Raw genomic sequence first — 18393 nt, forward strand, 5'->3', positions numbered from 1 at the left:
GTCTTCTAATGTCTTATCAAAAAAAAGAACTTAATTAATGACAGACTGACAGAAGCAGATCCATGTAACGTTATAGCACATGTGTGCATTCAAACTTGTTGCTTGGTTCACTCTTTCAACAAGTAATTTTCAGTAGGAACTCTTTCAGTGGTTTATTATCATCAAGACACATTAGTATTTCAGTATAGTGTTTTATAAAGGTGACCATGTGAATGAGTTTCTAAATGCAATGCATACATTCAGCAATGGATATGGAGCACTGGCTAAAGAACCCATCACACCAGGCCTGGTCTTTCTCAACTCTGGGGGAGGCAAACTCAGTGACCTCCAGCGCTAAGCAGCCAAACAAGGAGATTTGTGATATGCAGGATAAAAAGTCTCTGAGGATACAATTATTTTACCATATGTGGAAAACAGAATGTATCTGTTTATCTCTGAATTTTGTAAACCGTTCATTCTATTCATGGTCACAGGGAGAGTTTAAACAGAGATTAAAAGAAGAGAGAATGGACACGTAATGTAATCATTACATGTCCATTAATTACAGTACACATTATAAATGTCAGTTCTATTCAATGTTGATTTAGAAGCTTCCTAATTAAGTGCTGGTGACTAAAAAAGGAAGTCCAGGTGCCTTTTTTGTAAAGACTGAATCACCTGCGTATGTGGGCAATATGGTGTGTACTGTATATATGTTTCTCACCTGTCACAAGCTTTGAGTAGTTTGGCAGTCTTGCTCCACTTTAAGAAAGTGAACCTTTAGATAGACAGTGATAATAACCTTTTCTTCATCTTCTTCTATCTATCCAGTTTCCCCATCCACTCCTACCCAATGTCCATTGACTACCTCGATGCATACGATGTGTTTCACGTGGAAATTTTATGTGGCACAGGATATATTCATATTACCGTATATCACAAGGATACTAGAAGAGTTCTGCAGAGCTCAGCCTCCACCCCTACCTAATGTCTTTTTCCTCTTATCACCCCTATGCCTCCACCGGGCTGGCCATACATAAAAAAAACTACATAAAATAAACACATAGAACAAATTAGCTATTAATATTAACTGCAGCTGTAATACAGAAAAATTTAACACCATGTGATATTCATACCAGACAGGCCACTTCATTTATCTCCGGAAATTTTAAATGATTTTATACATACACATACACTGACGGAGTACTTTATTAGGAATACTGGTGCAAAATAGGATGCACTAGGGCTGAAGTGGACCGCACCAATAGTGTTGTCAGTGACCACAGTGAGTGTCAGTCTTACAATTATGAGGATAGTCCCAGAGGCAAGGTGGCAAGTCATACACTGTATGCTTTTGTGTGCTGCCCACATACTTAAAGGTTCAGTGTGTAGGATAGTGGCATCTAGCGATGAGGTTGCAGATTGCAACAAACTGAATACCCCCCCCCCCTCTTCCAATAGGGTTTTTCTATTGGCACTTTTGGCCGTGCCAAGTCCAACTGTGTCCTGTTGATTTGCGTGTCCATAACCAATTTAAATGTGCCGAGTTGTGCCAAGTCGCACCCGAGATGGACCATCTCCAGAGTCAAACCAAAGCGTGCCCGACCTGCTTCCAAGCAAGTTGCAGGTGATGTTTTGCTAACCGCAGCCAACCCATGACAACCCCTCATCTCCCTGCTTCTCCCCCTCAAACAAGTTGTGTTGTGAGACTCAACTCATGTCTGTGCTGGAGACCAGAGAGAAAGACATTTTAAAAGTCTCTGTGTGTTCAGCTCTCAGTACTTCTGCGGCATCTAACTGAATGTTTCCGTTTGTACTCTCAGATATCAGCTTTATTTTACTGTTTCCTGATCGCTGTCAGCCATATCAGAGCCGCGTTAAGTTACTGCTGATGAAAACATATTTCCTGTTGCGGCTGCTGAGTTGACATAAAGGAAAAGATAAATACTGAAGTGCAAAATGTTTTATTAAATAGCTGTTCGCAATGAAGTTCAAAGTGTGTACACTAGTTTAAAGTTTATGAAAATGTATATTTCTTCCCTGATTTAAAAAATAATTTTGCCAAAATAAAAATAAAAATAATTTGATGCATCCAACCAAAAATTAAACCATAAGCATCCTCAATAAGTTCAACACTTTTCCTGTCCTATGTCCTTTGGAGCAAGTATGTGTGTGTGTGTGTGTGTGTGTGTGTGTGTGTGTGTGTGTGTGTGTGTGTGTGTGTGTGTGTGTGTGTATGTGTGTGTGTGTGTGTGTGTGTGTGTGTATGCAAAGTACTAAATATGCAAGATTTAAATGTTTTGCATTGCAAAGCAAGCATGGTGATAAAATAGCCACTAATCCACACTATGTGTTTTGACATGCTTGGTGTCTAACATACCTGAGTCCAGTTTTCTGTCTCATTAAGAAAACAGGACTAACACAATCTTTAAAGTGTGCCTATCAAGCACATGTGGAGGTCAGTGTGCTTCTCTCTCTCCTTGCTTCTTTAGTGGAGTGGACTGAGGGCATTTGGAAAGAAACTCGGCCACTCTGTCTTGGCAAGCATTTGCTGCCCATTAGTGGAGTCAGCTACCACGCTGAAGGACTGAAGGGACTCTTTTTTTACAAGGAATTCTTATTTCCCAAAAACAATTTCCACCAAGATGACCTCTAATTCCAATTTATCCAACATGCGGCGGCTGGTAGAACAACTGAAGCTCGAGGCCAGTGTGGAGAGAATCAAGGTAAAGGAAAGAAATAAAAACAGAGGGTGGAACATGCTCATATCTTTAAAGAATGTGAGAGTTTGAGGTTGAATTTGTTGTATCTATAAACTGTCACCCATGAAAAACATTACAGTATGACTGAATGCTTTCATTTTAAACAGTATATAAGCCACATACTACTTAGCGCGGTCATACTGTCTTATAAAGTCTCATTTGTTTTGTTCTACTGCTTTAATTATATTAGCCCACACATTATGCGCATTATATTTGTGTTGTACTTAAAACAGTTGTATGCTCTCCACGTGTATTTTGACACATCAAAAGGTGATATATGTCAGATTAAGATGTTTGTAGAACACAATACATACTTCACAAGAAGTTTAATACACGTCACAGATAGTCTAAATATTTGCAGTCAGTCAGGCTGCTTCAGCAAAGTTAGAATGTGTTTTGTGTATTAAGATATTGTCTCTTATCCTTTTCAGACTACTACTATCTTGATGGTTTTATCTGTAATGTAATGTTGTCATGTTTTAACTGTTTGTTTATGTATTTATATCTGGTTGCTAGTGTTACTGGGGTCCACACCCTTAAAATACGTCATAAAAGCAGGATGCCTATAAAAGTATCTTATTAAACAGTAACTAAAGGTGATGTGAACATAAATATTGTCATACTGGACACAATAGACTAATCAAAAGTTGCTGGCTGAGCTAGGATGTATTCTTACGTATTTCTTGGAAGCGGAGATGCTGCTTAAGTCTCTGCGTTCATCGATTGTCTGCTCAACATTTTTTTTTTGTTTTGTATAGTTTTATTTTTCCTTCTGTGTCATGGCAAGTTTCTGGCCCATTCCATTAGACAGCACTATTTTACAAAACATGTATCTTTTCCGGTGATATATATGGAAAAACATGGACAAAGGGGGGAAAAACCCCCAAAATATTCCAAATGAAATGTTCATGATAAAGAACTGTTACATATCTATAGCTTAACCTGATAAAAGGCTTTTTTTCTCTTCTCCCAGGCTTTCTCCAATTAACTGGCTAATTTATATGTTTCATGTGTGAACATGTATATATTGCTTACATTGTGCTGTACATTTCCTACACTGCATGTTTGCCTTACTCCTTGTTCTTTTTAACTTTTTATTCTCAGCAGCTCCATATTTTTGTCTGCTCTCATCTGTTATAAATTTACATATTGTTTGTTTTATTGTCATTTTAAATGCAAATTTTATGTCTGGCCAAGGTACAACAGTTGAAAACACTGGCACATTAACAGTGATAAATTTGCATTCTCCCTGTAAAAGAGAAAGTATATACATACAGTATAATGTATATTTCTGCGTTTGTGCCCCCAGGTGTCCCAGGCTGCTGCAGAGCTCCAGCAGTACTGTCTGCAGAACGCAGGCAAGGACGCCCTGCTGGTCGGAGTCCCCACAGGCAGCAACCCCTTCAGAGAACCACGTTCATGTGCTGTAGTGTGAAGCCAAAGAAGGTCAGAGTCCAATTAATTGTAATTGTAAGTAACACCTACTGTGGATGTGTTTTGGGGGAAGAATTTCAATAGGAGAATAAAAACATTTGCACTTTTTTGCAGAGGAAGAAGGAACGGACACAATTGGCACTGTGGCATCTCGCTGAAGAATTCTGCTGCATTTTTTACATACTATAAGATTTTACATTAATGTTTTTTGAGAAATACATAAGAATTGACGAATATTTGTTGTAACTAAAATCTGTTACTACATTACTGTATAGCCATACAAATTTTTATATTTTGATCAAGGCTTTTTAAAAAAAAAAAAAACATTAAAGGGTGTTATATAAACCTACTCCATCTTAGTTTTTATTTAAATAAAGTTTGAAAGCTAATTCTTTAAGTGTGATCTTTGTGTTATACAGTGGACAGTGTCAGAGATATATAGGGATTGTCTATGGATTATACTAAGCGGATGTTTATGGCCAGGCTCTAAATTATCCCTTGGAATCTCACAGCGTCGGAGCTTCCTGATGTTCAGTCTAAGTTAGGAGCACGGGCAGAGAGAGGAAACTGGGTCTTCCTGTTCAAAACTGCAAAGACACTCGACAGAGTTTTACGTCTCACTCAGTCTTTGAGGTTTTTAGAGATCTTTTAACGTATTTACAAGATCAAAACTATGCTAGATTAGGAATAAAATATGAATCGCCATGACGTAGAGATTGGATTTTATGAATTATGTTTTCTATTTTAATTAAGCGTGTTTAGTCACATAAATCAGTATCCATTTAATTTATTTATTTGTATATATTGTGTAAAATGGAAGTTAAAACATAGATATTTGAAGATGTAGACAGTTTCCTCAGAAACAGTCTAGATCAGCCTAACAGAGGTCTAGCCAGTCATGAGACAGCTCTCTGCTTTGTCACTTCCTTTTCCTCTTGGTACAATGTTCTTGGACGCGTCTCAATAGTCTCCGAGTTGTGATGCCTCCTCTCTTAACAACCTTTGTTCAAAAATACTGTATGTGCACTGTGGGGATCCTCTATTTTGACTCTCCTTGCTTGAGAGTTGAGCAGAAATATTTTTGTGTGATGTAAAACAGAACGGAGGGCTGAAAATGAACACTAAACCAGAGAATAATGTGAAGCTGATTCACATGTGAACATCAATATTGTATAATTTTTAACCCCAAATTTGCAAAATGCATGAGATTGACAGAAGAAAAACAAATCTTGTGACAGAGTGACAAAGTTCATTTTCAAAAAGTCAGTAGATTATTTTTAGAGCCACAAAATAGATTTTCCACTTCTGGTCTTACTTTTAATCTGAACATTAGTCATGTGTAATGTACTTTCAATGTTTTAGAATATTTCTGAAAGTTATACAACCTAAACAGACAAACAGACAATACATCTTGGTATATTTATTCATAATGTACTAATCTGGGGTATATTTCTACATGTGCTTGATAATATTTAATTTTAAATTGTATTATTAGTTTAAAGTGGAATTGAAGTATACATTTGCAACGTTCATTTTAAAACAAAGTATTTCTGAAGATACCAAAACCTCTATTTAAGATGCACATGGTATATTAACATGATTTGCACTCTTTTAAATCATTTCAGTTGGCGTTCATATAGTAAACCTTTAGTAAGCAATGAGTCCACAATGATTTAAACAGCTCAGGTGGAATGAAAATTAAATTAAATGAATGAAAAGTCTATTATTTATACCAATGTTTTATTAACCATATCCACATTTACATGTCTCAGGTGCATCTCAGAATGTCAGGATATACATGTATTTTAAAAATCTTTAAAACATTTAGTTAAAGCCATTTGTACTTTGCTATTTTTCCAAAACAAACCTTTTAAATTTCATGAAAATTCAGGTTTAGTGTTAAAAATATCCAAACAGTTGTTCAATGGAACTTTACACAGTGTTTTACACCCACTTGTCACTTCAAGTCATTAAGTTATCACTTCGTTAACAGTAAATTAACGAGATGGGGCAGGTGCCACCATGAATAACAAAAAATACAGGGAAAAGCTGAGTACGGTTAACTTTATGCAAATGTCCTCTAAAGCAGTGTGAGCCAATCGTGCTAGTTTTGATTCCTGTGGAAACATAGACACAGAGTTGTTTACTACTCCACTACATGAAATAACTTGAAACAAAAAGGAGGAAAAGCTGATCGTTGTGGTCTCTCTACAACATGTATTTAACAAGCTACCAAGATTGGTAAAAAAATGACAATGTGTGAAAAGAAATCACCAACATTGTTGGTTCATTAGTACGGCAGCTACGTCAGAAAAGTCGGAGCAGAGTATGTAAATTACACAACACACACACAGAACTACAGATTTATAAGAGGCCAGAGACTGATTACTACTTTCTATTGTATGTGTGAACGCACTATTGTCTTGCTGCACTGATGTAGCAGTGTAGTCCAGGGTGTGTCAGTACACTGTGACATCACTGTTAGGTGTGGTTACAGGTGCAACAGATCACACTTCTGACCACCTCACTGCTGGCTGCAGTCAGTGATGACACTTGAAACTTTCAATCAACTACAAGCGGGCAAACCACCCTCTTACACCAGCCTCACAATCATATTCTCTTATAATGGAACACAATAAAAAAAGAACAGATAATGCACCTTGATCCATTAAACCTCCATGCTATAGTGGTGGTTCAATAGTTTATGATGTGAGCTGTGGGCTGGAGATTATATCTGGATGATTGTTGAATGTCTCCCTCTGAGCCATCAAGAAAAAGATCTGTCTGTGCGGTGATACTAGACAGCTCACAAGGGTTGAATGTGTGTAATCAGCTGTATAGATAGATATAAATCTAGAAAACTACATTTTGGTTCCAGTTGCTCTCTGAGAAATTTTCTCTTTTGCAAGTGCATGTTAAACAAAATCAAGCACAGCTTGATGCTTTTGATACAGCATGCACACAGTGTTTCTCTTTTTCATGTTCTTTTTGATCTTTTCCCTTTTCCAAACGGGCTGCCGGTTTCTCACATGTAGATTTAATCATAGAAAAGGCATGAGAGAGGCAGAGAGAAGCTGGTTCAGTTATTAACTATGACATATATATAACAGTTATATGCTGTTACAGTACATGTTTGTGGCTGATCTGAAGGTAAATTGAAAGTGTCATACATGTTGAAAGCACATATTTACTTGTTTAGGAGAACTTATGCCATCTGCTGGTCATGTTTAGAGCACAAAAAATATCACCTTTCATCTCTCCCAAAGCAGTATTTCTGATGATTGGATATCACGAGTGGTGGAAGAAGTATTTAGATTCTTTACTTCAGTAAAAGTAGAAATACCATAAAGTAGAAATGCTCATTTACTTATACATTAAAGCCAAAGTCCTGCATTGACAACGTTATTTAGGTAAATTAGGTATTATTTGCAAAATATAAATAATATATAAAGTACCGAAAAGAAAAGAAAAATGACCCCTGTGTTACACAAGGTGGAGGTAGTTTTAAGTGTTTATTTTTACACTGTTAAATAGTTTAATCTGTAACAATCTATACTGTTTTATATGATCATCAGATGTTTTATTTGTAAATTCTTAATCTGTAAAACAAGTAACCACAGCTGTCAGATAAATGTAGTGGAGTAAAAAGTATAATAGACATATAAAGTAGCATGAAAAGGAAATACTACACAATTAGTGGTGGCCATTTGAACTTTCATATGAAAGGACAGGTTCACAATTTTTCAAGTCTGTCTTAATACAACAGTCAGGTGCCCATATAAAACACTGAAAGAGGTTTTCCTTGCTGTAATCATTCCTCCTGTTTATACTGGCTATTAAAAGATCCCCTTCAAATGCGCTTTCAATGTAAGTGATAGGGGCCAAAATCCACCATCCACCATGTGTGTCCACACAGTCATTTTGTACAAAAATGCATTTAAAGTATGACTATGTAACATCTGCGGAGCAGTAGCATAAGTGGCCTTTGCTGCCACAAATGGTAATTACAGGATGCTAATCTATGTTTGTACTTTCAGATATCAGCCTTATTTTACTGTTTCCTGATTGTTTTCAGCTGTATCGGACCCTTGTTAAGTTACTGCTGATGAAAAAATTTCTATGAGTATGTGCAGGTGGTTCTTTGGTGAATTACAATCACTTGTTATCTCACCAATTGTTATCAACAGAACTAAGATACATACTAGCAGCCACCTGACTGTATTTTCCACAATGTGTTAAGATGATGTGGATCGTAACGTAAGTCAGTCAGTATAACAGCTAATGGCTGTTAGCAACTACGTTTTAGCTGCTGTGGGTTCAGGTGTTGACAATCCAGGAAATAAGATCATTTAGAAGCACAGCGAGGGATGTCACAACGGTGTTGAAGTCTGTCCCCCTTAAAATAGTGTTCCCTCACATTACAATAGTGCAGGACCCTTGCTGGAAGGTAAAATAAGTTTTTTAAGCTACCTAAAATTACTACCGAAAATGCACTAAGAACATGTCGTCTCCAAATCTTGTTGTGTCAATTTGTTTTTAGTGAAGAATAGCACTGCTAATGAAGTTTTTCACAATAAAAGCCTTCCATTAATTTCAGCGGAAAGCCTTTAATGTGAATGGAGTTACATCCATGTAACTAAAATTACTACTTCTCGCGGCTGATCATACTCGCTCAACTCAAGTTACATAGTACAAGAACAGGCGTTTAGGGTGCAGAGTAGGAATGAAAGAGGCGCCCTTCTCCTTATCACAAGTCAGTATACCATCAAAATTATTTTGAAGCTGTTATTTTAAGGTAAAATAGTTGCATAATGTTGCTTTAAAAGTTTATTTGATGCTTATATGAGGCTTCAGCAGTCTGCGTTAGTCATATCAGGTGGATATCTGACACAATTACAGTCTTGTTAGTATCTTTGTGTTTCTTCAGACAGTGTTTCCTTGTTGAGCTGCGATGGCAGTATAGTAACAAAAAGAGGGACTTTGGCACTAAAAAGACTGTACCGTTGAAAGATATCTACTTGATTTGACTCCTCAGCTTCATATTAGCTTCAAATAAACTTCTAAATACATTTTTGCACAGAAGGATGATTGTTGATTTTGGCCTCCATCACTTACATTGTAAGTGCATTATGAAGGGATCTTCTAATAGCCAGTATGAACAAAAGGAATGATTATGGCAAAAAAAAAACATGTGTCAATGTTAATTTGGGCACCTGACTGTTGTTTTAAGACAGACTTAAAAAAAAATTGTAAACCCATCATTTAAACAGTCTTCCAGTTGATTCATACCCTGCAGGAATGAGTCTAGACCAAAAAGAGGTATTTTGGCATCTGATTTTGTCATTTCTCTACTTTCTGTTGGTCCTGGGGATTTAACCTGCAAAATTAAATCTAAATCCAGCTGCAGGGAGTGGCAGGGAGACGTGCCTAACCGCTGCCCTACCATCCTGAGATGATTAAAGGACTGAAACATCGGTGAAGGATGGCTCCCAGCTGAAGACCCTGCAGCTGTAAGCAGAAATACCTTGTAGGTTTCAACATCAACCGGTCACCAAATAAGCATGTTCATCTTAAAGTTCAGGACAACACAATGGAAAATTTAGCACATTCAGGAATGCTTTTCTATCACACAGGCTACTATTCATTGTTGTCAATAAATGCTCCACCAGACATTTCATTCAGAAGAAAAGGAAAGCTGCAGTTGTTCTTTGACAAGGAAATAAAGTGAATAGCTTGAATGGAGTGGTATTTTCCTTTAAAGGTGTGGGCGGGGAGCAGAGAGCAGAGTTGGGTTTCAGTGCCACCCCCTTTCTATTCTCACACACACTGTAGTGCACTCCAGTCACACTCCATGGAGGCACTTTGGCCTGTGTGTGTGCTTTGGTTAGCCTCAAGCTTTCCCGGCTGACTATGAACTCAACTGCCATCAATGAAGGACCACAATTCGACTCACCACTGGGGAACTTCCACAGCTTGTCCATACCTTTTTCAGAAGGTCAATGACCTCTTAGGACCCACTGATCCGATTGAACTTTCATGTATCGGATGAGCACTTTTATCAAGTGAGGAAATGGCCAAGGTGTACAGACTCTGTGTAGGAATAGTAACAGGTAAGAATTACAGTTTTTTACTTGAATCAGTGTCCACCTTCACTACTCTGTAGTTGTAAAGTGACTTAAGAAGAGTTTAGTAAACCATGACAGATACACAGGAGTGATGTGCATAATATGCTATGCTATAAAGAATTTTCTGAATTTTTTATACATGTTTTCTCCTTAGCAGACATCATGCTCATATAAAAGAATGCCACTCTATGTAGTCATTTGATATTGTTTTGATTGTTGACGCACTTTTCCACACCCATGTGCTTTAAAAGTCAGGCAGCCAAAGCAGGTTTGAGGACAGTGCTTCCCCTTCTGTGCTATAATTGTACAGTAGACTTCAGTGTTGGTTAATAATTGAGTGAAGAGTCCATACACCAGCAATATACCCCCTGTCATTACTGATCATAGTCAAAACACGCTTCCCTCATGTGGAATGAAATATGAAATTTGGATACCAAATGTACTCGTATATCTATGAGGTCACTAACATTATGTAATCAAACTGCTTTGAGAGTGACAGGATAATTAAAATGGTTTTTGTTTGGAATAGTAAAAGTGTTTGTTATTGAAAGAGTGCGACTGAGACAGAAGTGGGCGTGAACACTCTCTCCTCTTCCTTCCCTATAAGGCTGGTTGGCATCATGACGCAGAAACTACTCACAAATTTTTTCCCTGTCATGGTGCTCTCTTAAGCAGATCCTGTGGGTGGGATGTGGCGAGAGATGAGCTCAAATGTATGAGCATTGTGCATGTGTGTCTATTTGTTGTGAGTGTGTACATCTGTGTGTGTGTGTGTGTGTGTGCATGTGTGTGTGTGTGATCAGCTTTTGTTTGTGTTTCTGGCTGCAGCTCTGGCCTTATGCAAATACTCCCTGGCAGAGTGGAATACCACCGACGAGTCTGCCAATCGAACTGTGTCCCACTGTCATCACCATGGCAACAGAGACAATTGCACAGGTAGATATGGGAGGTAGGCATGGGGCGGCTCCTCTGCGGTGTCTTAAGTGGTGGCTTTGAAGGATTTTAAGGTGGAGAAGGCGCAGATGTGGATGCAAACACGCTCAACGGCAAATGAAAAACCAGAAAGATAGAGAGACAGCGATAGGGAGGCAGTTGTGGAGGAGGTGGAGAGCAGAGTAGTAATTAAAGTCCCTGTACTAATCAGTGGCCTGGACAAATTGTTAGCAACTTCTCTGTGTGGGGGGAGGCAGGATCAACAAATTACAACCTTGCAATTAATTTCCTTATAATTGCTTTTGTCTTTGTTTTCTCAAAGTAACTGAATCAACCGGAGAAAACATCAAACATTTTTCACTTTAACAAGTTATTTAAGGGATCTGCTTCATCAAAATTCACTTTCTTCTAATGAATACTTTGACATTTAAGGAAATATACTTAGTCATTTTCTTGTTGAGAGTTAGATGAGGGGATCAATACCACTCTCATGTTTGTACATTAAATACTAAGACCAGAAGGCACTTAGCTTAGTTTAGCATAAAGAATGGAAACCAGGGAAAACACAGCATGTAACTCACACTAAAACGAAAAATTTGTCATTTTCACACTTCATTTTTTGTGCAGATTAAACAAAAAAGATATAACTATAAATAAGTGAGCTTTAGAGGTGCTGGTAGGTGGATTTTGTTATCTGCAGAGACAGGTTAGCTGTGTCCCCCTGTTTCCAGTCTTTATGCTAAGATAACCAGTTGCTGGCTCTATCTTCTTATCTAACAGAATAACAAGAGAGTGAAATCATTGAATTCTAGACAAGAAAGCAAATAAGCATTTCCCAAAATGTCAAACTATTCCTTTACACTTTGTCACTGGATATTTTTCTTTTCAGCACTGAGGTCATGGCAGCAAGCCTGTTCTCTGGTTTCAGCTAACAACTGAAGTGCTCTCCTTGATGTCACCTGAACAGCAGTATTCTTTTACAAGCTCATTTTCAAAGATGGGAATGTGCAGTAAAGATAGCGGCAGCCTCTGGTATAAGAAGCATTATGTGTAACCGGTGGTCAGAAGTTCACAATTATGACCTACTAGCAGCTGTGTTAGGGTGTGTTTTAGTGTGTGAGTGTGAGCAAACTAGAGAGAGGAGGGTAGACAGAGATACAGTGTATGTACAGGTAGAGTGGGTATTGCACTATAACTGTATCCTAACTTTGCATGTGTTTCATTTAGTGAAGAATTGTTGTATTTGAGACACATACAGTTGCTAATGAGAACTTGATGACACCAGGCTTTTTCTGGCACAGATTCATCAGGCTTCCTCACTAGATCGTATTGCAAACAGTCTATTTATACGTCAGGTCATACCAGAAGGTGAAGGCTTCGGTCAGAGAAGCAAGCTGACAGAACATTTTGGGAAATTAGGTCATTCGATTTCCTGACAAGAGTTGGATGAAAACATCGAAACCACTGTCCTTCCAGGAAAACAATATTATTAGTCATTTCACCAAATGCCCAGAAACGACATTTTTACACTGAAGTGACAAAGCCCTCTACTGGTTGCAGTGATTTCATCTTGCTGATTGGGCGTCAGATCAGAAAATGCTTGTATATGATGTTCTGAAGAGCCTGGACCAATGATTATTTAATTTGGAAGTCTTGTTGGCTAAATATTTGGCAAAAGCCAGCGGGTAATTAGCTTAGTTTAGCATAAAGACTGGAAATGGGAAAATGGCTTGCCTGGCTCTGACCAAAGGTAATAAAATATGCTTACCAGCACCTCTAAACACATTATATCTTGTTTGTTTAACTAGTATTAAAACTGAAGTGTAAAAATGCAATTTGCAGTTTTCCCTGAGTTATGTTTGGACCTATTTTTTTGTCCAAGAGAGATAATTTATGGGCCTTGGACGTGCATGTAGACAGATTTTATAATGGTCAGAGCCAGGCTAGCTGTTTCCCCCTGTTTCCAGTGTTTGTGCTAAGCTAAGCTAACTGGTTGCTGGGTGTAGCCTAAGATTAAACAGACAGATAGTGTACGAGAGTGGTTTAATCTTATCATCTAACTCTCAACAAAAAAGCTAATAAACCTATTTCTCAAAATGTCAAACAATTCCATTAAACATTAAAATTAAACTTTCACTGTTCATAAATGTATATGCTGTGAATTTTAATGGATAATCAAATGCAATCACATTGAACAGTCATTCTGAAACTAATTTTAAAAGGTTGTCATTTCATATTTCCAGCAGACATAGATACGGGGCAGTGGAACGGCCACTTTTCGAAATGTCCAGAGGACCTCAAGCACTACTGCATCCACGGGGAGTGTCGTTACATTCAAGAACAAAAGTCACCGTCCTGCAGGTGAGAATCTTCTACTGCTAAAAGATGAAGATACTGTATGATGATTGAGAAATATAAAGAGACAGGTGTATTAGTTAAAAGAACAGCAAGGGGAGACTCAAAGTTAAGAGCTTGGAAACAAAGAGGGAGGAAATCGACAAGGAGTTGAAAACAGAAAAGATGAACGAAAGACAGTAGAGTTGTTTCATGGCCTGTTACCTTCCTGCACTATAATGGGTTTTAAATGTGATATATTAGGAGAAGCAGACTAGCACAGGTGGGTGCCAGGAAAATTCACATGGAATCATATGAAAATGAAAGTCTTTATTTTCCTTCTTCCTCTCAGGTGTCAGCATGGTTTCATTGGTTCCAGGTGTGAATACGTGGACCTGGACTGGCGGATAGGAGAGAAACGACAAATCATAATTGCCTGCGTCATTGCGGGGCTCGTGTTCCTCATCCTTCTCATTGTATTCATCTGCATCTGTTCACAGTGAGCCTTTGTGTTTCAAAGACGGAAAAAAAAGTGATTTCCCACTGTAGGAAAATGTACTAAAAGGAAGAGTTCAACATTTGCTTGCTGAGAGTTAAATAAGAAGATTGTAACTACTCTCATGTCTGTATGCTAAATATGATGCTGGAAACAGGGGTTAGCTTAGCTTCGCATAAAAACTGGAAGCAGTGGGAAACAGCTGGCATGACTCTGTCCAAAGTAGTGATGCTACATATTCATAATATGTATTTGTGTGGCTGTTTCTCTGTCAGTCGTAGGTGCAGACTCTGGCGGCGGAGGGGAAGACGGAGGGAAGAACCAAGGAACGGGACAGAGAAGCTCAGTATGATGGATAAAACACGAACAACCATAACGCCAGACTCGACAGAGCCACCACACACTAATACTGTATGAGGTGTGTGTGTGTGTGTGTGTGTGTGTGTGTGTATCCACCAGTCTGTTAGGGATTGTTTAGACATTAAGGAGTTTGTCCTTCATATGACAGCTGCTGCCTTTTGTCTCACAGTGACAGCAATGTGCTGTAGGAGGCCGCTCTGTGCTGGACAGGAATGAAGCCTGCTCAAAGGAAGGACATTTCTGGAAGAAGTGTGGCTGTGTTCAATCACAAAGGAGTTTGCACCCTTCACTAAAGGGGGAAGCCCTGCCTGAAATATCAAAGAAGATGCTTTCCTGGATTTATGCTAAACACAAGATGGAGAACAGTGTTCAGCAGGCGTTATGTTAGCAGAGACGCTTTTTTCCGCTGTTAAAAAGCAACAGGCACTTGTAGCCTTTCACTTAGAGCTGCTTAATGCACAGCACTAAATAAATTGTTGCTATGTTGGAAAAAGCTGTGACACCAGCTGGCAGCTGGTGATAACAGTTGATAAAATTATTGGTCTGTGTGTCTGGGAGACACAGAGACATTGGAAAATGAGAGGAGAGGGACTGTATAAAGATGCTACACTCCATGCTCTCTTTGGGTAACTCTTAACTAAATAATCCGTTGAATGTATAGATATATGCCGAGTACCAGCAGCTGCAGTATACTGTTTCAGTATGCTGTATTTGTATGTCATATTGTTTATACTTTGTTTACTGCTGCTTTTAATCTCACAAATGCACAGTGTTGATATTTCAGAATCAAAAAAAAATCAGCAGTTATCATCCTTTATGCTTCCTTCATATCCTTTACGTCCCTGTGTAGACTCACACAGAATATTGTTACTCATCAACATTAGCAATGCAAGAAGAGCCTTCTATATATGAAAGGTTGCAGTTCTGGACTCCCAGGTTTGGAGGAGGACAAGGAGAACTTGTGCTGGAGGATTTTTTTGATCTGTATATTTGGAGCCGAGCAGCCTCCGAGCTACAGCGACAGAACAGCCGAGCCTGTGTGTGAAGGCTCAACTGAGGTGAAAGTGCTCCACTGTATGAGACAAACTGCCAGCCTTTCACTGGGTTTAATGTGTATCTGTATGTGTATTAAGTCTGCATCTAAATGTAAAATGAAGAGAGTTAAAGTCAGTGAGGTCTGCTCCTGCTGTTTAAATATAATCCATGCTGTCCATTTCTATCATTTTTCAAAAAATTCAGCACAAAATGCTAAAAAAATAACTGTACTAAGACTAAGTTACTCAACGTTATCATGGTTTTTTCTAAAAAATGTTACTCAGCATGACCTCCCTGAAGACTGTGTAATATAATTTTTGATCTCACCACAGACCAATGAGCTCAAAAGACCTCTGCTGACTTTCACTCCCACACAGATAAATGTCACTGATTCTCAAAAACTAACCCTCGATCCAGATGATCAGTTCCAATTCCAAACTTTTAATTGAAAACATGCAATATTCACAATATCCCCACATAAACAACTGCGCCATACACACTCAGATTAAGTAATGATTATGCTCCCTCTCAGGCGATTGTACTTTGGTTTCAGTTGTATTGTGTTGTTGTGTTGCCATGGTACTGTATTACCAGCCGGAGTCGGCTGTGTGATGTTGCAGGAGCCGACAAATTCCAGTGTGACAGAGTGACGATAATACAGTATTGTCCTCTTACATAATATGCCTTAATCCTGTTGGTGGGAATTATCATGTCTTGCTTTGTCCTTGATTCACAAACTGTTTCATATGTTGTTCCTTAAAATGTGCAGTCTGCTAAATATCAGTGACGTGTCTGTGTGACAGAGTAACCTTTTATATATGAAGATTCAAATACAGGAGATTGATAGCGCCACAATGAAAAGTGGCTGAACATTTGGCAAAGTTATATTCATACACAGCACAGTATGTATAGTAAATTTTGCAATCTGTTTAGTTTAGCTTCACTATTAACTGTCCATTTCTTAATTTATCCTTTTTTTTGTCCAAATACACAAATCAGCACTTGAAATTGTAAATATGGGACTTCATATTAGCACACAGACGTTAAGAGACATATCAACTTTCTTATCTAAGAATAAATTATATGTAAAAGAATAAGCATATTTCCCAAAATGTTAAACAATTCCTTTAAGTTACTGCATTTTCCCTTTTGTCTGTTGCTTATTTTTCACTATATCAGTATTGGCGTGTACCAACATGACAGTTCTCAGCAGCTGCAGTTTGCAGCATTTCTTAAATGTTTTTGAATTCCTTGGAAAAACTCAAGAATTGTTTTTGTCACTGCCTGCTATAATTTAATCATGGGGGGAAGACACTTGGCTGTGTGTGTTTTGCAATATGCCAACTTTAATTCATTTTACAGAGGCAAAGACCTGCTTGACTTGTGCTTGGCTTCTGTTGTTGAGCTGCTTTGCTGAAACTGGCTGAAAAAGTCAGCTATCCTCAACATTTAGACCAAGGCAACTATGAAATTAAGTACAAGGAGAATGGATTAAAATGCATTGGAAAGACACTGACAAGAAGTGATAAAGCATTTTTTCTCTCATAACCTAATTATTTTGGCTTAAGGATATTAGTTTTCATATAACAGAATTGAGGTTTAATGTTTTGCCTGTTAAGAACACAATCTTTTTTTATTATTCTCAAGGACATCTATTCTCTGCTCTGTTTACAATGAAGGTGTTCTGATCTTCGACCTAATTTCAGGTGACCTGTGTGGCCCGCTGTCTTCAAAAGAGTGACAGCTGTGGAATGCTTCTAGTTTCTATATGAGGGGTGTGTCTGCAGGACTTAGAAGTGAGGCTGATAAGAAAAACAGATACCAGCCTAACTGTAGTAGATGTTTGATTTGGAACGAAGACACAGTAAAATTTCCTTCATTGTTATTTTGAAACACCTCAAACTTATCGCTTCAGTAGACTTCAAGTGGATATTAGACCTTGGGATGAAGTGTAGATGTGACTGCACGCTTCATTCAATACAGTTTTCACACTGACTGCTAACAGCTCCATCTGTTCTACTCTGGTATGTGTGTAAGCTGGTGGCTCCAACAGCTGTGCTGTGACTACCAAACAGTTTGACTGGAAGCTGTTGCACCACACAGGGTGCCACATCAGCACTGGAAGTGAACATAGGGAGCAGTTCAGGCTGTGTTAAATGTGTTTTGTATCTTTCCTTGTACAGTGTGTGCTCAGTTTTTGTAGTTTGCATGAATACCACCGGAGGTCAGCAGAACTCTGAATACAACAGCCCTCTAAAATCTTCATCTCACAAGTTATTTTAATGCTCCAATGTTGTAAGAGTTACAATCACACATACCATACCCTGATGTGAGAGCGGCTACACTATTCTTTCTTCAAATGTAGCAGAGAGAAATGGTTATGATTATAAGCACATTTTCATGGCTGCGTGTGTTTTGCAATAAGCGTAGGTGGCTGTATCCACAATGTATTGTGGATACAGCAATTATCGTTCTCTTCCAGTAAATTAATCCACTTCATGACATCAGCTGTCATGTGAAGATTTCTTCCAAAACTAAGAGGATCAGGAAACCATTAGCAGGGAGGGCGGGTAGCTGTGATTGGAACAGATACCACTTATAGCAGAGATTTTTCCTGTCGCAGACCTTTATTTGTCTCCCTTGGTGCTGCAGAGGTTCAGAGGTGAACTGAAATGTTGATTCCAGAGGAGGATTTGTGGTATATAAGCATGAAAGAAAGGGCAAAAGTTTTTTCAGGTTTGCCGTAATTTCATTTTGATTCCCACAAATATGAAAAAAAAAAAGGATCAGGCACCAAACACGTGTAGAGATGGAGCTGCTGCCCTGCTGACTTCTGGGATGATGAAAATAGATTTGGTTTCTTTTTCATTGTTATCATCATCAGCACTGATGATGCATCATTTCATCCACATAATCCTGCTTATCAAATCAAATT

The 18393-nt window shown here is 38.3% G+C and overlaps 2 protein-coding genes across 3 annotated transcripts; both read left to right on the forward strand.

Moving 5' to 3' along the window:
- The first annotated feature begins 2432 nt into the window (after window positions 1–2432).
- gng10 (guanine nucleotide binding protein (G protein), gamma 10) lies at window positions 2433–4524 on the forward strand. The gene is made up of 3 exons (XM_044333959.1): window positions 2433–2705; window positions 4051–4187; window positions 4290–4524. Exons 1-2 carry the CDS (start codon window positions 2625–2627, stop codon window positions 4174–4176), a joined length of 207 nt encoding a protein of 68 aa, XP_044189894.1. The 5' UTR covers window positions 2433–2624; the 3' UTR covers window positions 4177–4187; window positions 4290–4524.
- Window positions 4525–9993: 5469 nt separating this feature from the next.
- btc (betacellulin, epidermal growth factor family member) lies at window positions 9994–18218 on the forward strand. 2 transcript variants are annotated; one of them, XM_044334131.1, is made up of 6 exons: window positions 9994–10285; window positions 11129–11236; window positions 13480–13594; window positions 13920–14066; window positions 14339–14481; window positions 14593–18218. In XM_044334131.1, the coding sequence occupies exons 1-5, from the start codon at window positions 10246–10248 to the stop codon at window positions 14478–14480; spliced, it is 552 nt and encodes a 183-aa protein (XP_044190066.1). In that variant the 5' UTR covers window positions 9994–10245; the 3' UTR covers window position 14481; window positions 14593–18218. The 2 variants fall into 2 exon arrangements, with proteins under 2 accessions (XP_044190066.1, XP_044190065.1); XM_044334130.1 differs by having other exon boundaries at window positions 9996–10285; window positions 13477–13594.
- Window positions 18219–18393: the final 175 nt, after the last annotated feature.

The sequence above is a fragment of the Thunnus albacares genome, chromosome 18 (genome assembly GCF_914725855.1).
Source record: "Thunnus albacares chromosome 18, fThuAlb1.1, whole genome shotgun sequence".
In the NCBI taxonomy this organism is placed as follows: Eukaryota; Metazoa; Chordata; class Actinopteri; order Scombriformes; family Scombridae; genus Thunnus; species Thunnus albacares.